Here is a 15,147-nt window from a genome sequence, read left to right as displayed (position 1 = left end):
TACAGTTGCAGAGGGAACGCCTTACATAAGCTCCAAGGAAAAATACCACAGTGTAAAGTAAAAGTTGTACTCGGGGAAAATAAACCATCAACTAAATGTAACCTAATATGGAAAGTAGAAGTCCAACATTATTATATTTAGTATAATATGTAGACATAGTTATATAAATGTATGTAAATAAGTCACTAATACACTATATAAAGGTTGGGGGTGTCCCTGGCACAGTACACTAGTCTATAGGCCGTTGTCAGTTTAAAAACCTCTGAACCTACATTCATTTCTATAATTTTCCTAATCCGGAAGAGTGGATCCTTTAGTAATTCTGTATAAATCTGAGTCACGTACTCAAATAGAATTCCACAGTACTTTCGGTCCCACTCGTCACCAGCCTGCAGCGCGCTCCGGGCCGGAGGGGGCGCTGGTGTCCGTCAGGTGAACTGTCACGCGGAGCCTCGAAGCAGCGAAGCTTCCAAACATTCCGAAAGTCCGTCAAAAGGAAAAAGTAACGTGAAGGCTGACTTGGGAACAGCTGCGCGGGTGTTCCTCTGGGGACCGTGAATGGAATTAATCGACAGCTTTCTTGAATGGAGTTGGGTCGTAACGTCTCTTGGCGGAAGCCATCGACTACAAACTGACTTCAGACCAGCTAAAGCTAAGTGAGTTAGGTTTACCCGGGACACTTGAATGTTCTGTTGTCAACACCGGACGCATCAGGGCGCATTGCGGAATGAGTGTGTTATGTTGGGGTTTAAGCAAGTTGAAACATTCGGATTTGTATGCATGTTTTTACCCTAGAAGGGCTTTCACGTTTAATTTGAATGCCTGATGCATATACAGTACATGCTATTTATATGCTCAGGTGTGAGTTCGACTAACGCGAGTTAACGTTAACTAGGTTAACTGGCGTTAATTAAGTTAGCTAGTAAGATTAGCTTAAGTAACGTTAGTTAGTTGGTCAACCCGAACTTCTGAGATTTGGTCCCGTTAGCTCAGGCAGAACTCTCGTGAGAGGTCTTTCACACACTCACCCATCGTGACGTAAAACGCACACTAGTTTCTGAATGTCATTTATGTTCGTGATTAGCATTCTGCTAACGGCTAACTGTTTGCTAAGCTACAGCCAAGTTAGCGAACTCAACGTCAGACAGGGTTTTAAACATTAAAACGATATGAGCTTGGGACTGTCAACTCTTTTAAGGACCGGGCATCGTGACTTGACGGAAAAACGATCTCGTATTGAGTTGTGGTCAGTTAACGTTTAGCTCCCGGAGGCGAGATGTCTGACCTGATGTGTAATGTGAGTTGAGGGTCATTACATTTGGCAGCTGTTATTATTCATTTGACAAAACATTCATCACAGCATCATCTACAACATCTGGATGTACTTTAGTTGTTTTTGTCAGCATGGAGGCCAGCGACTGTCTGTCTCCTGAGTCCACGGTGACCTCCCTGCTGTCCAGCTCTGGTCACCTGAGGAGCAGCCTGCTGGTGCCTGAACACAACACCACCTTCAGATACAGGCACAAGGTTCGTTCTGCTGCTTTTGTGTCCTCTGTCCTGTTAACTGAGCCCATGTGGAAGTGAATTCCTGAGTTCAAACAATAGATTGTAGTTGGAAGTTCTGCACAGGTATTTGAATCGAGAACATTCTTATTTTAAAGCTCAAACGAGGGCCGTTACCATTAAATGCCTGTTCATTTCTGAATGATTTTGGTGCTTCAAATGAAAAGCTTGCCATTAGTCTTTCTGATGTATGTAATAAACCTCTACGCAAGCAGTTCGCTGAATAGATGTCCCCGTGTCTGAGCGTACTAAAACACTTCTGGTTGCTTTATAGGACTATAACTCGGCCTCGGCGGCGTTGGACGCCTACATCACCGACTTTGAGAGGAGCCGGCAGGACAGTGCGCCGCATACGGGAAGGCTTCTCCTGCCTCAGCGCCCGCCCTCCACGCCGCGCAAACTCACTCTGAGCGCGCTCAGAAACAGAGATGGTAGGTCACCACACTAGTCACGGGGAAGCGTTCGCTTAAGGCTGCTCATATCCGTTGTACCCGTTTGCCTTTATGTGATTTCTCGTCTTCCTAGTTCTCAGGGAGCGTTTGACCGACAGGGAGCTGGACTTCCTGAACCTCCCAGTCAGCTCTCTCCATCACCGAGTCAACCGAGACCGACTCTCCATGACGACGAACGAGCTGCTATCCATTCCTTACGATGGCTCGATGCCTGTCACTCACACCTCTGCCTTCATCCAAGGTCTCTGAATGCTTCACCCTCAGCTCTGCCAACACGGAAAGCTTTTTTTAAATGAGTCACCCACACCTGCGCCTTCAACAGATGTCTGCAAATGCATCGTTCTGGGATGGTGGCATCTCTCTGTATTTTAGATATTGATTAGTTAAATGATAAATGGGTCGGAGACTACATATAAACATTATGTATATACGTCTCGTCTGCTGATCCAGGTCTCCAGTCCCAGTCTGAATCTTCAGAGCCCTGCTTCTCCTCCTCCAGACCACCAAACATAACCTGGGACAGACTCGGCAGCAGCCATGGCGCCCCCCAGCTGAACCACCACCACCACCACCTTCCTCCGCCCAGGAGCTCCAGGTCCAGCTCAATAATCTGTCTCAATTGGGATGTTTTCCGTTCGGTCCTGTAAAAGCTCCATGTCACATCTGACCCTGCATTGCGTTCTCCAGGTGCAGAGAGAGACCAGGGGCCGCCACGTTGAATCCACATGTTGACATCTCCTCAGTCAGCTTCCACTGTGTGAATATCGTTCCCGTTTTTCTTTGTGCTTTTGGATTGAATTCTGAGTCGGACCAAAGTGAATGTTTAAGTTCCGCATTTCTGTCCGCAGCCGTCAGTACACAGAACTGCGGGTTCAGAGTGGGCGGAGCCGTCTTCGTTCCTTCACCTCCCTCACTGGTTCACCAGTAACAAGACTGACATGGATTGCTCTGGAATTTCCAGCGTGCCGGACATGAATTACCCAGCTTGGGTCCAACGCTGTGATCTCAGTGAGACGGCGCCGCTCACGGAGTCTGAGGGGTGGGGTGACCACGGTACAGCTCCTCCTGCACGGCACCAACACATCTCAGTGACCCCCAGAACACACAGTGCAAGTCCTTGTGTGTTACTGAATCCACTTTCTGCCGTCTGCTCTGAGAGAGAACCGGATTAAATTGTTGGATTTTTTATTTTTATTTTAAGCGGATTGAAAATCCTTGTGGGTTTTCAGACCAACTACACAGAATCCAGTTGGCTGGATGAGTTCGGTCCTGTTATTATCCCATATGAGAAGATTTTCAGTCAGGTGCACAATGTACAAACAAAAGGTTGATAATGGTACAAAAGAGCCCAAATATATGACATTTTATCTAAAGAAAACAAAGCTTTCAGAGTTTTAAAACTTTGACTTAAATGATTAATGACATAGCCAAAAATGAAGATAAAATAAGATAATCCTTTATTTGTCCCTCAGTGGGGAAATTACAGGATTGCAGCAGCACCAGTAAATACAGATAAAAAAATCTGGTAATATAAATAAACAGAACGGGAACTAAATTAACAGTAGAAGAATATTAAATATACAAATGGAATAAAAACTTGTAGAAAGTACTTAAACATACTGGATATTGCACCAGGAGAAATCTTTAGTTGTGTTCAGATTTGCTAAATTGCATTTTGAGAGATTTAATAAGGTTTCCTTTTCAGAGGCTTATTATCAGTGAAAGGTCTCTTGTACTTTCATTTGGTGGTTACGCACCAGATGGTAAGAAGTGTGTAGAAACGTGGTCTGTGTAAGAGACGTTTGAAGTAAAACTACAAGACACTATCTGCATGTCTCCAGCAGGTGGCAGCAACGTGTCAGAACAAGCAAACCTCTTGTATTTTCTCTTTGTTCAATTTTGTAAGAGTAACTATCAGTCAACTCAAACCATGTATGACTTTAAACAGAAAGATTCAAACTGCTCAGCCTCATGGCTTAACTCGTTATGAAAGTCTTTCATGAACCTATGAGGGTTTCTCTTTACCGGGGTCAGCCGGAGAGTTATATATTAGTGAGGTGATGATCTTATCTCAACATATTCAATGTTTTTCTAAATTAACATGATGCTACAAAAGAGAAACTTTCATTTATTAGTTTTTCTATTGGAGGCAAACCAATAGGTTAAGTTTCATCCAGCTCTGGGACATCTGTGAATGACATCGCTGCAACTGAGGCGCAGTTGTCTGATTGTCTCTCCTGTCACCACGTAGCCAGCCCGACTGTATTTCAGATGCCTAGTCCAACAGATTGAAACAGGCTTTTTTATTATTATTATTAATTTGTTGCATCATATAATTGTAGTGTGTTTTTGGTGTCTCTTCTCCAGGTGTTTGTCCGCCTGCTGTTCCTAGAAACGGGCCTCCGTCCTGGGTAGCGGAGCTGGAGGGTGATGATCCCAACCAGACGCCTTCACAGGTGAGAGGACCGAACCACCTTGCAGCGTTCTACACGACAGGAAAGAAGATGGTCACAATGGTCCAGACCAGATTGTGTGAGTGATGGTGATGATCTGTGTGTGTGTCTCAGGTTGACAGCCAGCAGGCGCTCAGAGATCTCCGGCTTCAGTTCGCTGAACAGATTTCTCTCCTCTCGGCAGAGAGAGGCAGCGCTGACGTCATGGACTCTCTGTTCAGAGGTAGGAAGACGAGTTGATGTGAAACCATGTGAGATGTTGGACGTGTGAGTCTTAAATCGACTTTTCAATAACGTTCCACCTTTAAAATCTATATTCCAGCAGAGTGTCCCTCAACAGGGCAGATATTTTTTTGTTTACAAAAGAAACTGAAATTGAATGTAACATGGGTTTATCAAACTTGTGTTTACACTTTTCAATGGAACAAATTATCTTATTTTAGGAGTGTGTGTGTGTGTGTGTGAGAAAAACAGTCTCTCATACTGCTGCAGTACTCCTAAGGCAGAGGTCGGCAACCTTTTTTTTCTAAAAACTGTACGGGACAGGGCTGTCAAAACGGGGGAAAACACCACTAGTCAGCAAATTGAGGACATCAATTCAGCTCCTGCTTTCTCAATCTTCTGTGATGAGTCACGAGATGTGAAGACAAACACGAGGGGGAGGGGCCGGGAGAGGAGGGGGGGGGGGGGGCACGTTTGTGAGGCTGTGGTGATTTGTTTCAAAGTAAATAAAATGAACACAACCCGCATGATGTCAGTGGCTACTGACGGGGCAGCAAGCATGCGAGGAGCACAGAAGGATCTGTGAATCTACGACAGAAGTTCTTGGATTGAAAGATGCTGTCCTTCCATTGCCTGTCACACCAGGAAGCACGGTGCGCTCAAACATTTCCCCCCGACTGTATGGAGGTTATGAACATTGTCATTCAGACAGTGAACAAAATAATGGCTAAAGGGTTAAACCAGCGACAGTTCTGTTAGTTGCTGGAAGAAGTGGACAGTATTCAGATCTCCTGCTGCACAACAAAGCATGTGAAAACCTTCCAGAGAAGCAAAGCCCTGACATATAAAGCTGTGAGATCCAGATTGGCTGGAGAAGTTGTACTTCATGGTCGACATGACGAGTCAGTTAAACATGCTGAACAGAAAACCTCCGGGGAAAGAGAGGCACGGTTCTGCAGATGCTGGAGGATGCTTTGGCAAACATCGGCATCTTGCGCTCAAACGCCAGAGATACAAAGAGGCACACTCTCTCACTTCCCCTCCCTCAGAGTCCAGAGAAAAATAATCCCACACATCAACCCATCCCAGCTGAACATGTCCGCATGCCCGGAAGTCAGTCAACCTGATCTGGAAATTAAAATGGCCGACTTAGCTGATGAGGACTTATGGGTGTCCAAGTTCAAAACCCTGACAGCTGATCAGGAAGAGGTCGCCATCAGAAGGCCGTCCTCCCTCGTGAACACAAATGGCGCGATATTGAAAACCTCCCCAAGCCTGACAAACTGCGGTTTGAAACATGGAAGGCCGTTCCAGACTCGTACATCAACATGAAAAGCTATGTGTTTGGAGTCCTGTCCATCTTTGGATCAACATACTTATGCACAGGGTTGAGGAATCAAGGTTCTGTGTTTTAATCAACCTCAATGTAAACCTGTTTATTTTGTTTTTTTCCCTCTTCATAAGTGTTTGACATCGTTTTGTAATAAAATGTTTAATTGTCTTTATTCTTGTTCTATAATTGCATATATAATATGACTGTATATATCAAACTTATAATCTGTGATATCAAATGGCTTTTGAGGCTCTCCACACTTTTTTTGGTGGGAAAAACATCAAAATTTCTCTTTGGAGAGGAAAGGTTGCTGACCATATCCTAAGAGGTGCTACTGCCCCTTATTGAGAACCGGTGTTTTAAAGCAATACAGAGTTCTTTAGCTGTGTGTGTGTGTGTGTGTGTGTGTGTTCCCTCTCTCCTGTCAGACAACAGGATGGAGTCTCTGATCCAGAAGGCCGATCAGGTGTTGAACAGCCTGGCTTACAGTTCTGGAGAAGTGGACGGTCCTGCAGATCCAGGTCAGACCAGTTCCTGAGTTGGCACCACATCAGCATTCCCACAGCTCGGATAACGTAGAGGAACCACAAGCGGCTGGTTATTTAGAACCATATGACGCTTTAGTTGATCAGAGGACAAAGATGTCAACAGCAAAACGTCTCTGATCAACTTGATGCGTCTCTTTGCAGTGAGCATCTTGAGAGGAGCTGCTCCTCGCTCTACGACTTGTTCACTGAAGCGGCGTATTGAGCAACAAGTTGCTTCACAGTAACAACCTTCTTTCATAAGATGCCAAACGGTTTATATACAAAGACTGCAGGGTCCAGAGTACAAATTTGGGGGTTGCCCCCTGAGCTTCAGTCACAGCTGTGCCCTAAAGGAATACTACGCTCTCAAAACAGCCATTTGAATATCAATTACTCGCCTGCGTCTCTTACGCCTCCACGGTTAACGGAGAATCCCAAAACGAAGAAAACTTATGAATTGAAGTTTAAATCAGTTATCTACATCAAAATATCCTTTTTATGAACTCTCCTAAAAGGTTGTCACCCAGTCGTGTGTGCGTTACTTCACGAACACGTACAGAGTTTTTGAAGATGCGAGCAGGGAGCACACGACTGATCGATGAGGCTGAGCTGCACGAGTGTGAGGGTTTGCAAACGGAGGATTTGATGTAGTTTTGCTGCTCTGTGAGGCTCAAACTCTGGGAGACGCCGCATGGAGATCGCAAACCTACGAGGTGGTCGACGGCATGGGGGGGTTGACGTGTAATAATTATTAGATGCAGCAGGAAGGCTTTTACTGTGAAGCAGCTGAGGGCGGGATGCACTCAGATGGGTGTGTTGTTGCAGGTGTGTTTGTCTCAATGTGACGATTAGAGATCTTCCGCAGTTTAAAGAGACGGAAACGGTGAAATCTTTGTTTGGCCATCCCTGCACTAAAGAGGTGGATCACATGTTCTGTCCACATGATGCTGCCGTTTTTCTTATTGAATAAATGTTGTTGCAGTCCGTCCCACTGCCTGTGTGGAGGAAGCTGTCAGTCCAGTGAGCACTGCGGAGCTGCTGCTCTCCTCCCCCCACCGCCGAGCCTTCGCTTGGTAAGTTATTCTCGCTCATCCATCCGTAGTTCTGATGCCTCGAGACTAAACCAGACGCTGTGTTGTTCCTGCAGGAGCTCGGCGGCAGCATCAGGAGGCGCCGCAGAGGCTCCGCCCCTCCAAGGCGCTCAGGTAGGTGTTACACTCCCCTTTTCAACCATCTGCTGCAGCCGCTTGACTGAGCTTCCAGTTCACATAAAGGTCTCTACTCCATACACGTGGTCCCTGTGACGCATGCAAGACGATCCTCTGATCTTCTCTCCCCCAGGCATGGGACTCCGGTCTCCACGGAAACAGTGTTTTTAAGCAGCCTGGTCCAGTGGAGGCTCTGAAGCAGATGCTGTTCAGACTGCAGGCGGTGGAGGCGGAGCTTCAGCGCAGACACCCGGCACCGGAAGCGCCGACTCTCGCCGTCGGGCTGCAGTCGGAGGAGCAGGTATGAAGCCCGATAGAGGAGCATTCAACAAGACGTGTTGATGGAGATGTGCAGCTTGTGTTGGAGAGTAACACAAATGCTAAAGAGTGTCACCACTTCGCCAATCACAGGGTGATTGAATACACCTCAGAACATCCGGCTGTGTTTTGAGGAATCGCTCATATTGGCCGATGCCTTCTTTGTATTAAAGGTCTGTTTAGGGAGTTCAGTTGTAGAAAGATCAGACTGTCTACATCAGTGGAGCATGTCAACAGCTTTAAAAGGTGAATCTAAGAAATGATGTAAAATCAAGAAAATTATCTCAGGGTCCCGAGGGTTTAAAGTTCCTGTGAATCAGCATCACAAACAACCTGACATGGTCCTCACATCTGCTTCTTGGTGAAGACAGATCATAAACAGCTGTTTTTCTTAAGGAAACTGCAGGTTGAAACAAAAATAATCCCACATACAGAGGAGCAACAGAAAGCATCTGAGCAACATTCTAAACTAACATGGGGCGTGTACGGTCCAGGACAGGACGCTCTACAGCAGTGACTAAAACCACCCAGAGCATCATGGGTACATCAACTCATCATCATGATGTTGGTAAGAAAAGGAGCCTGAGAAGAGCTCAAAGACTAAACCGGCTCACCTGCTGCCGTCTGGAGAGCGATGCAGACGTATCGGCTGCAGTTCCTCCAGACCTCAGAAGAGTTTCTTTCCTCTGACTGTGAGAATCCTCAACTCCTCCTGTGTACTCCATCACTCAACAAACATTTAGTTTAGGTTCTGTTGTTTGTCTTGCTTGTGTAGCTCAACGGGACTGCAACTCTCCCTCTCAAGCCAGAGGGACAACAAGCGGACCTGGTCGCCCCGTATCGTGACATGTTCTGTTCCGTGTCGACGGTGTCGCACGTCTCATGGAGTTGTTTGTGTTCCAGAGGCCTGAAGGTGAAGCGGCGCTGCAGAGGGTTCCTGGAGGACCGTCACTGCAGAGGTAACTGCTTCTGATTCCTCACATCAGAATCTGAGTCACTCTGCTGTTGTCACGCATCCTGTAAAAAACCCTCAACATCTTTTGTGAGGATTGGCACCACATTTCATACAGCCTCAACAGTCACTGCTAATTCAGAAGTTCTGGAATCCAGAAGGCTTCTTGTTCAGGTTCTTGTGCTGTGCAGATGCTGCTCTGTGCAGCGCTGGGCCCTGAGAGGGACCTGGAGGTTGTGCCTGAGCGCTCCACGGTTGTGAGTTGACGAGTGTTTCCCTCTTCAGAGCCATGCATCACCTGAGCCGCCTGAAGATGCTGGTGGAAGAACCCAGAGAGAAACGGGCGGAAGAAGAAGAAGAAGAGAGAGACGAAGATGAAGGACGCTACTCCTCCTCTTCTGCTGACGGACTCATCTGCACGCCGCAGAAACCCTCCTGAAGCTAACGGCCTGTTCACCAGAGTAGGAGGACTTCCTGTCAGTATCGCCGTCATCGTGTTACCTTGGTAACAATGATACCAAGAGGACTCTGCAACAAGAGGAAAGCATCCTGTCCTCTGGTTACTGGGGAAAAAAGTACTCCCTTTTAGTTACTGCAAGCCTCTGTTCAGATGCTGAGACACTAGAAGTGTCAACTTGATGTGTACACGTGCCATAATGTCTTGTTTGTTTCTGCTCTGACAATTTAATTTGTATGGTACATCTTATGTTTGCAGGAACAAGACCTGCATTTAAAATGTGTTAGCATGTTAGCATGCTGTCAACCAAACATGCAAATTAACTAACCTAGCTAACTAGCTCAACATTAGTGTTGAAATACTATCGTTAACTGTAGCCATGATATGGTTATACATATAACATGCTAACATTAACATTTCAACATTTTAATGCAAATGGTGACACAAACGCATGAGTATGTTGCCATGCTACATGCTAAATCTTACGAATTTAACCTCCACACATTAACCACAATCTACACATAAGCTGCCATGTTACATGGCTAATGCTAAATGTTACCCGCTAACGTTACAAATAGCCCCACGCTGAAGCCTAAAAAGTCCCATGTCAGATGTCGGCTGCTAACCGTCAACAGCAAGCACGTCTGTAATAAAACACCTTTATTTATTGTGGCAAAGTTCTTTGAACAGTCATGAGCAGGTTCAGGTCAATGAAAAGGAAGTTATTTATTCATTTGATTAGCGCTGCAGAGTTTGATCCAAATTCACAAGAGTTTTTTTTTTTTTTTTACCAGTCCAGTAATGAACATACTTTAATGATTTGGACGGGAACAGGAATCAGATTATTGAGCCATTAGTTGCTTTTGTCTCTTTCTGTCTGTCAGTGTTTCCTGTTCTGCGTCACAACCATTAAAGTACAAAAGGACCTGGACATAAAAAGATATTCGTCTTTGTAACAGATCTGTGTTAAGCGCTTTTACTCTCATGTGATGTCTCCAGCTGGTCTGTCTGAGATGTTTGTCCTCAAACAGTTAAACACATTGCATCAGCTCTTCGTTCACTTCCTTCATGGTGCCAACTCCTTTTCAATGTATGAAAGAGCATTCCTCTTTCACAGCTTTCCTTAAACCTTTTGAAACATTCCTTATCAAAAACAAATATATATATTTATATTTTTTTTGAAGGTCATTAAAGTGTGTGGAAAGCCAAAGAGGACAACATGCTTCTCCTGCAACGTTTAGTGTTTCCATAAAGTTGGGAAAGTTGGGAAGCACCGTTAAATTAAAAAAAAAGGAACTCTTTGGCGGAGTGTTCCCGTCCCTTAGTCCCCAGAAAGAGTCGAGATCCAAAACCACTGGATCGTGCACTTTATTTCCCTCGAGCACCTTTCTCTTTGACCCTCCCCCTTTCTACCGTATGAAACCTGAAGCCTCTATTGCTTGTGACAATATTACAAATGTTATGCAACGATAGAATTGCTGTGTGAGAATTTGTATTAAACACGGTATGGTGCCAACAATATTGATTTTTTTGTTTGTTATGATTTTCCCCAGAAGTCAGGATCCAACAGTCTGTGATCATAAGAACATTCATTTGAAAGCTTGTCTTGTGGAGCCGGGCATCAAACCTCAAAGACTTTATGGGTTATCGGTGCGTTCAGTGTACAAAGGTTAATACTTAGATTCAAAATTGTGTTTATTCTTTGATCAAATAGTTCCTAATTTAACTTGTAAGGTCAAAGATTGTATATGGCTGCTTGTGTGGAGATAACTCAACATTCAGGAATCTAAGCTTCTGGCCTTCAAATGTCTTCATGCCACTTTTTTTTTTTCTTTAGGAAATATTTATTTCTCAAAGTAAACTATCAAAAATGTTTGGTACGAATCCTCAAACTTATCAAACGTTTCCGTCAGTACAAGAAAACAAACGGCTCGCCGTCCATCAGCTGGTTCCCGCCCAGACGTTGATCACCCCGTCGCTCCCTGCCGACATCACATTCGCCCCCTCGTGGTCAAACGTCACGCTCTGCACGCCATCGCCGTGTCCCGACAGGCTGCTCACCGCGCCGGAGTCCACCTCCACCAGCCTGACCAGCCCGTCCGAGCTGGCCACGGCCAGCGTCTTCCCCGACGGGCTGAACGCCACCTGGTTGGCGGCCAGCGGCCCGGCATCAACCGTCGCCGTCGGCAGCGCATGGTTCCTGTTGTCCCACAGGTTGATGATGCCCCGTGTGTCGCAGGAGGCCAGGGTGTCGCCCGACGGGCTGAAGGCGGCGTGGTTGCAGGGGTGCTGGTGTCCGTGGAAGCTGGCGGTGCAGACGCCCAGTCTGGCGTCCCACGTGGCGAGGGTTTTGTCGGCCGAGCACGTGAGAAGCAGGTTGGAGAAGGGCAGGAAGCGGACGCTGTTGACGGAGGCCGCGTGGCGGCGCAGCGTGAGCCGGCAGCGCCGGCTGTTCAGGTCCCACACCTTGGCGGTCCGGTCGACGGAGCAGGAGGCCAGGAAGTCACCGCAGGAGTGGAAGGAGCAGCCCCAGGTGGGCTGGCTGTGGCCGGGCAGCAACGCCACGCAGCAGCCGAGGGAGAAGTCCCAGAGACGCACCTGCAGGGGGGAAATGCGGAGGATGGTGGGTTGACCTTTGACCTTTTACCCACCTGCACACGAAGATGGACTTACCGTCGCGTCTCCACTGGTAGTTGCTAGTTTGGCTCCATTGGGGTGAAAGCTGCAGCCAGACAGCCAATCAGAGTGACCCTCACCCGACAGCATCATCCGGCCAACCTGGCAAAACATGTTGCAATTTCAGTACATCGGCCAAATAGAGCCCCTCACCTGTGAGCGCCATCTGACCAGCTCATATAACCTCTCATATGTCCTCTCATCTCATATGTCATCTCATATGCCATCTCAGCTGTCATCTCATCTCATATGCCATCTTATGTCATATGTTCTTTCATCTCATGTCATCTCATCTCATATACCATCTCATCTCATACGTCATCTCATATGTCATCTCATCTCATATACCATCTCATCTCATACGTCATCTCATATGTCATCTCATCTCATACGTCATCTCATATGTCATCTCATATACCATCTCATGTCATATGTCAGCTCATACGTCATCTCATATGTCATCTCATCTCACAGTTTTCAACGGACACCTTCCTCTCACCTTCTCCCCGTTGGGCAGCAGCTCCCACAGCCTCCAGCTGCGGTCATCACTGGCAGTGGCGAGGATCATTTTTTGTGGATGGAGGTCGATGCAGCTAATGGGAAGCTTATGGGCTCTGAAGGAGAAGGACAGGCTGAAGGAACTGGGGCTTTTCCATCTTTCAACTGTCCCCAGAGCCAGACGAGGGTTCACCAGCCGGCTGACGGGGAACTCTGTGTCCTTTGGGAGTTTGGTCGTGGGGCTTTTGTCTGGTGTCGTATCAGCGGTGGCGCTCCTTTTGCTGCTGGTCTCTCTCCTGATGTGGGACTTCTCCCCCTTCTCTTTTGCATCCGTGGCGTTTGGTACTCGGTCCTTTTCCAAACCGATGACCATTTTCTGTCTCAGAGTCACTTGATATTTGTCCTCCAGCTGCTTCAGCGCCGGCTCGTAGGACTCCAGGTGTTTCTTCAGCTGTTTGTAGTCCATGATGAGCCTATTTTTCTCCTCAGCGACCCGGCGGTACTGCAGCCGGTGGAAGTCCCTCTCCCTCTGCATCTTCAGCAGGCTCCCCCCTGCCACCAGCACGTTCTGTCTGAGCCGGCCCGTCTCTCTGAGGACCGTCTCCAGCTCGCTCTGGAGGAGCCGCCCGTGAGTGAGAGCATCGGGTATGAAGGAGACGGCCGGCCATGCCGTCCTCAGAGTTTCAGTCAGGAGTTTCTGCGCCGAGCCGTACCACTCTGCCTCAAAGACATTCAGAGTCCGGCTCAGACCGGCCCTCCGCAGGAAGTTCCTCAGGAAGTCGTCCACCGCCTCTGGGATTTCGGAGACGGCTTGTTGTTTGGACGTAGCAGGCTTCCTTCTGGGCGTAAAGGAGGCGGCAGCTTCCCTCCTGGCCTCGTCAAAGTCCTCTTCCTCCATGCTTCTCCTCTCCTCCTCTGACAAAACCTCCCTGTTTTCCTCATCTGTTCTTTCTTTCATCCTTTCTCTCTGTCTCTGAGCTCCTTGTTTACCCGTTGCCGTGGTGACAGCCTACCTTCACGGTGTTGTTAACCCACGCTGCCATGGAAACCTATGACATCACTACTTTGTTTTCTATTATCTGATCTGAAATCTGTTTAGGGCAAATATTATTAATAAATACATATAAATAATATATATTCATTAATATGCTGTTTCAAATATTGTATTGTGCTCTGTTGATTGCATGTTTTTTCATAAAAACATTTAATAATTCTGCTTTAAGTTTTTTGTCTACATTGAAGCACTTTGTAATTAAAAACATATTGTGCATTTATTTTTGTTATTTATTTAGTTATATTGGAACCCATAACTAACTGTGATGTTGAGCCAGACCTCCATATAACAACCACAGACAGATTAAATGTCTGATACGCAGTAATCCTATGAGTTTACATTTTTGGTTAAAAAAAACTGTCTTCCATATTCTCAAACAAATCTACCTCAAAAATGACATATTTTGTCTTTGTAATGTATATTTTCCATGTCAAATACTACCCATACATCACCTTGGATTACTTTCTGCCTCTGGATGTCTGTGTGTATTCTCAGACATAAAGGACATGAACGTCCTTCACATTGTCCTCATTTATCAGTGCTGTGAGACCTCATGCTGTGACACTGTCGGGTTTCACCACCAGAGGGCGCACATGACGAGACATCAAAGCAGATCCTACAGTATGAAAGCAGGTCCTGATAAATACATGGATCAGATGACCACTACAATATAGAATGACAAAGACTTAATAGTGTTTTATCCAAGGGATGTTTTTCTTGCTTTCTGATAACAGTCGATAATATAACAAAAGATCTGGATTATTGAAAGTTGTCCCCAATATAATAAACATTTCACCGCTTTGCAATATCCACAGTTAAACAAGACTCAGTCCAGTTGAATAATTTACTGTCATTCATCGGTCAATGAATGCACCAACAAGTCAGTTTACAAGGAATATTCTTTGTAACCATTTGAGAAAAAACAACAACGAATCACTGTCACGGTCAGTTGCAGCTAGTGTAGCAGACCCCAGCTCTTTATTTAAAGATTAAAACAAAGCGGATGCACTCCATAACTGTGCTGCTATTCGTGGTCGTGGATATACGTACAAAAGCAACATAAAAGATTTATATTTTGTACAAAATAATTGCAGCGATATTACCGTAGGAACAGAAAATCTGACAAGCACATCCTTTTGATGTGCTTGTCAGATTTTTTTTAAATGAGTCTGGTTTGAATTTGGATTGAAAAACAATCGAATGTATGCAGGTTTGCCGATATAGTGTCACGTTTATATAAACCGGTCAAGCCTTCCTGCTCGTGTACATTTCAGGAACGCACCACGGATGAGCCGTGATGTACGAGGGCCACAAGCGGCCCATGAAGGCGTCACAGATGCACCTGCGTCTGAAGGACGCGAGCTCAGAGCCGCGCTCTGATTGGTCCGCTGCTCGCAAAAGGCGGGTGCTCTGCGTAGAGCCCAGCGGATGATA

At 46.2% G+C, this 15,147-nt stretch overlaps 2 protein-coding genes across 3 annotated transcripts; one reads left to right on the top strand and one right to left on the bottom strand.

Annotated features, from left to right (window-relative positions):
* The first annotated feature begins 425 nt into the window (after positions 1–425).
* cunh18orf54 (chromosome unknown C18orf54 homolog) lies at positions 426–11,006 on the top strand. Of its 2 annotated transcripts, none has more exons than XM_068574437.1 (15): positions 426–656; positions 1,391–1,527; positions 1,838–1,994; positions 2,089–2,256; positions 2,466–2,610; positions 2,703–2,772; positions 2,864–3,068; positions 4,383–4,471; positions 4,583–4,691; positions 6,452–6,544; positions 7,533–7,623; positions 7,698–7,755; positions 7,892–8,059; positions 8,980–9,035; positions 9,314–11,006. In XM_068574437.1, exons 2-15 carry the CDS (start codon positions 1,405–1,407, stop codon positions 9,465–9,467), a joined length of 1,686 nt encoding a protein of 561 aa, XP_068430538.1. In that variant the 5' UTR covers positions 426–656; positions 1,391–1,404; the 3' UTR covers positions 9,468–11,006. The 2 variants fall into 2 exon arrangements, with proteins under 2 accessions (XP_068430538.1, XP_068430539.1); XM_068574438.1 differs by lacking the exon at positions 426–656 and adding an exon at positions 827–1,297.
* Positions 10,337–13,661, bottom strand: LOC137784026 (sperm-associated antigen 16 protein). Its single transcript, XM_068574436.1, has 3 exons — positions 12,661–13,661; positions 12,159–12,263; positions 10,337–12,083 (listed from the first exon to the last, which is right to left on the bottom strand). Exons 1-3 carry the CDS (start codon positions 13,615–13,617, stop codon positions 11,427–11,429), a joined length of 1,719 nt encoding a protein of 572 aa, XP_068430537.1. The 5' UTR covers positions 13,618–13,661; the 3' UTR covers positions 10,337–11,426.
* Positions 13,662–15,147: the final 1,486 nt, after the last annotated feature.

This window comes from Clinocottus analis, unplaced genomic scaffold (assembly GCF_023055335.1).
Source record: "Clinocottus analis isolate CAN_PGR_092001 unplaced genomic scaffold, fCliAna1.0.p SCAF_13, whole genome shotgun sequence".
Taxonomy (NCBI): Eukaryota; Metazoa; Chordata; class Actinopteri; order Perciformes; family Cottidae; genus Clinocottus; species Clinocottus analis.
This window is presented reverse-complemented; position numbering and strand designations above follow the sequence as displayed.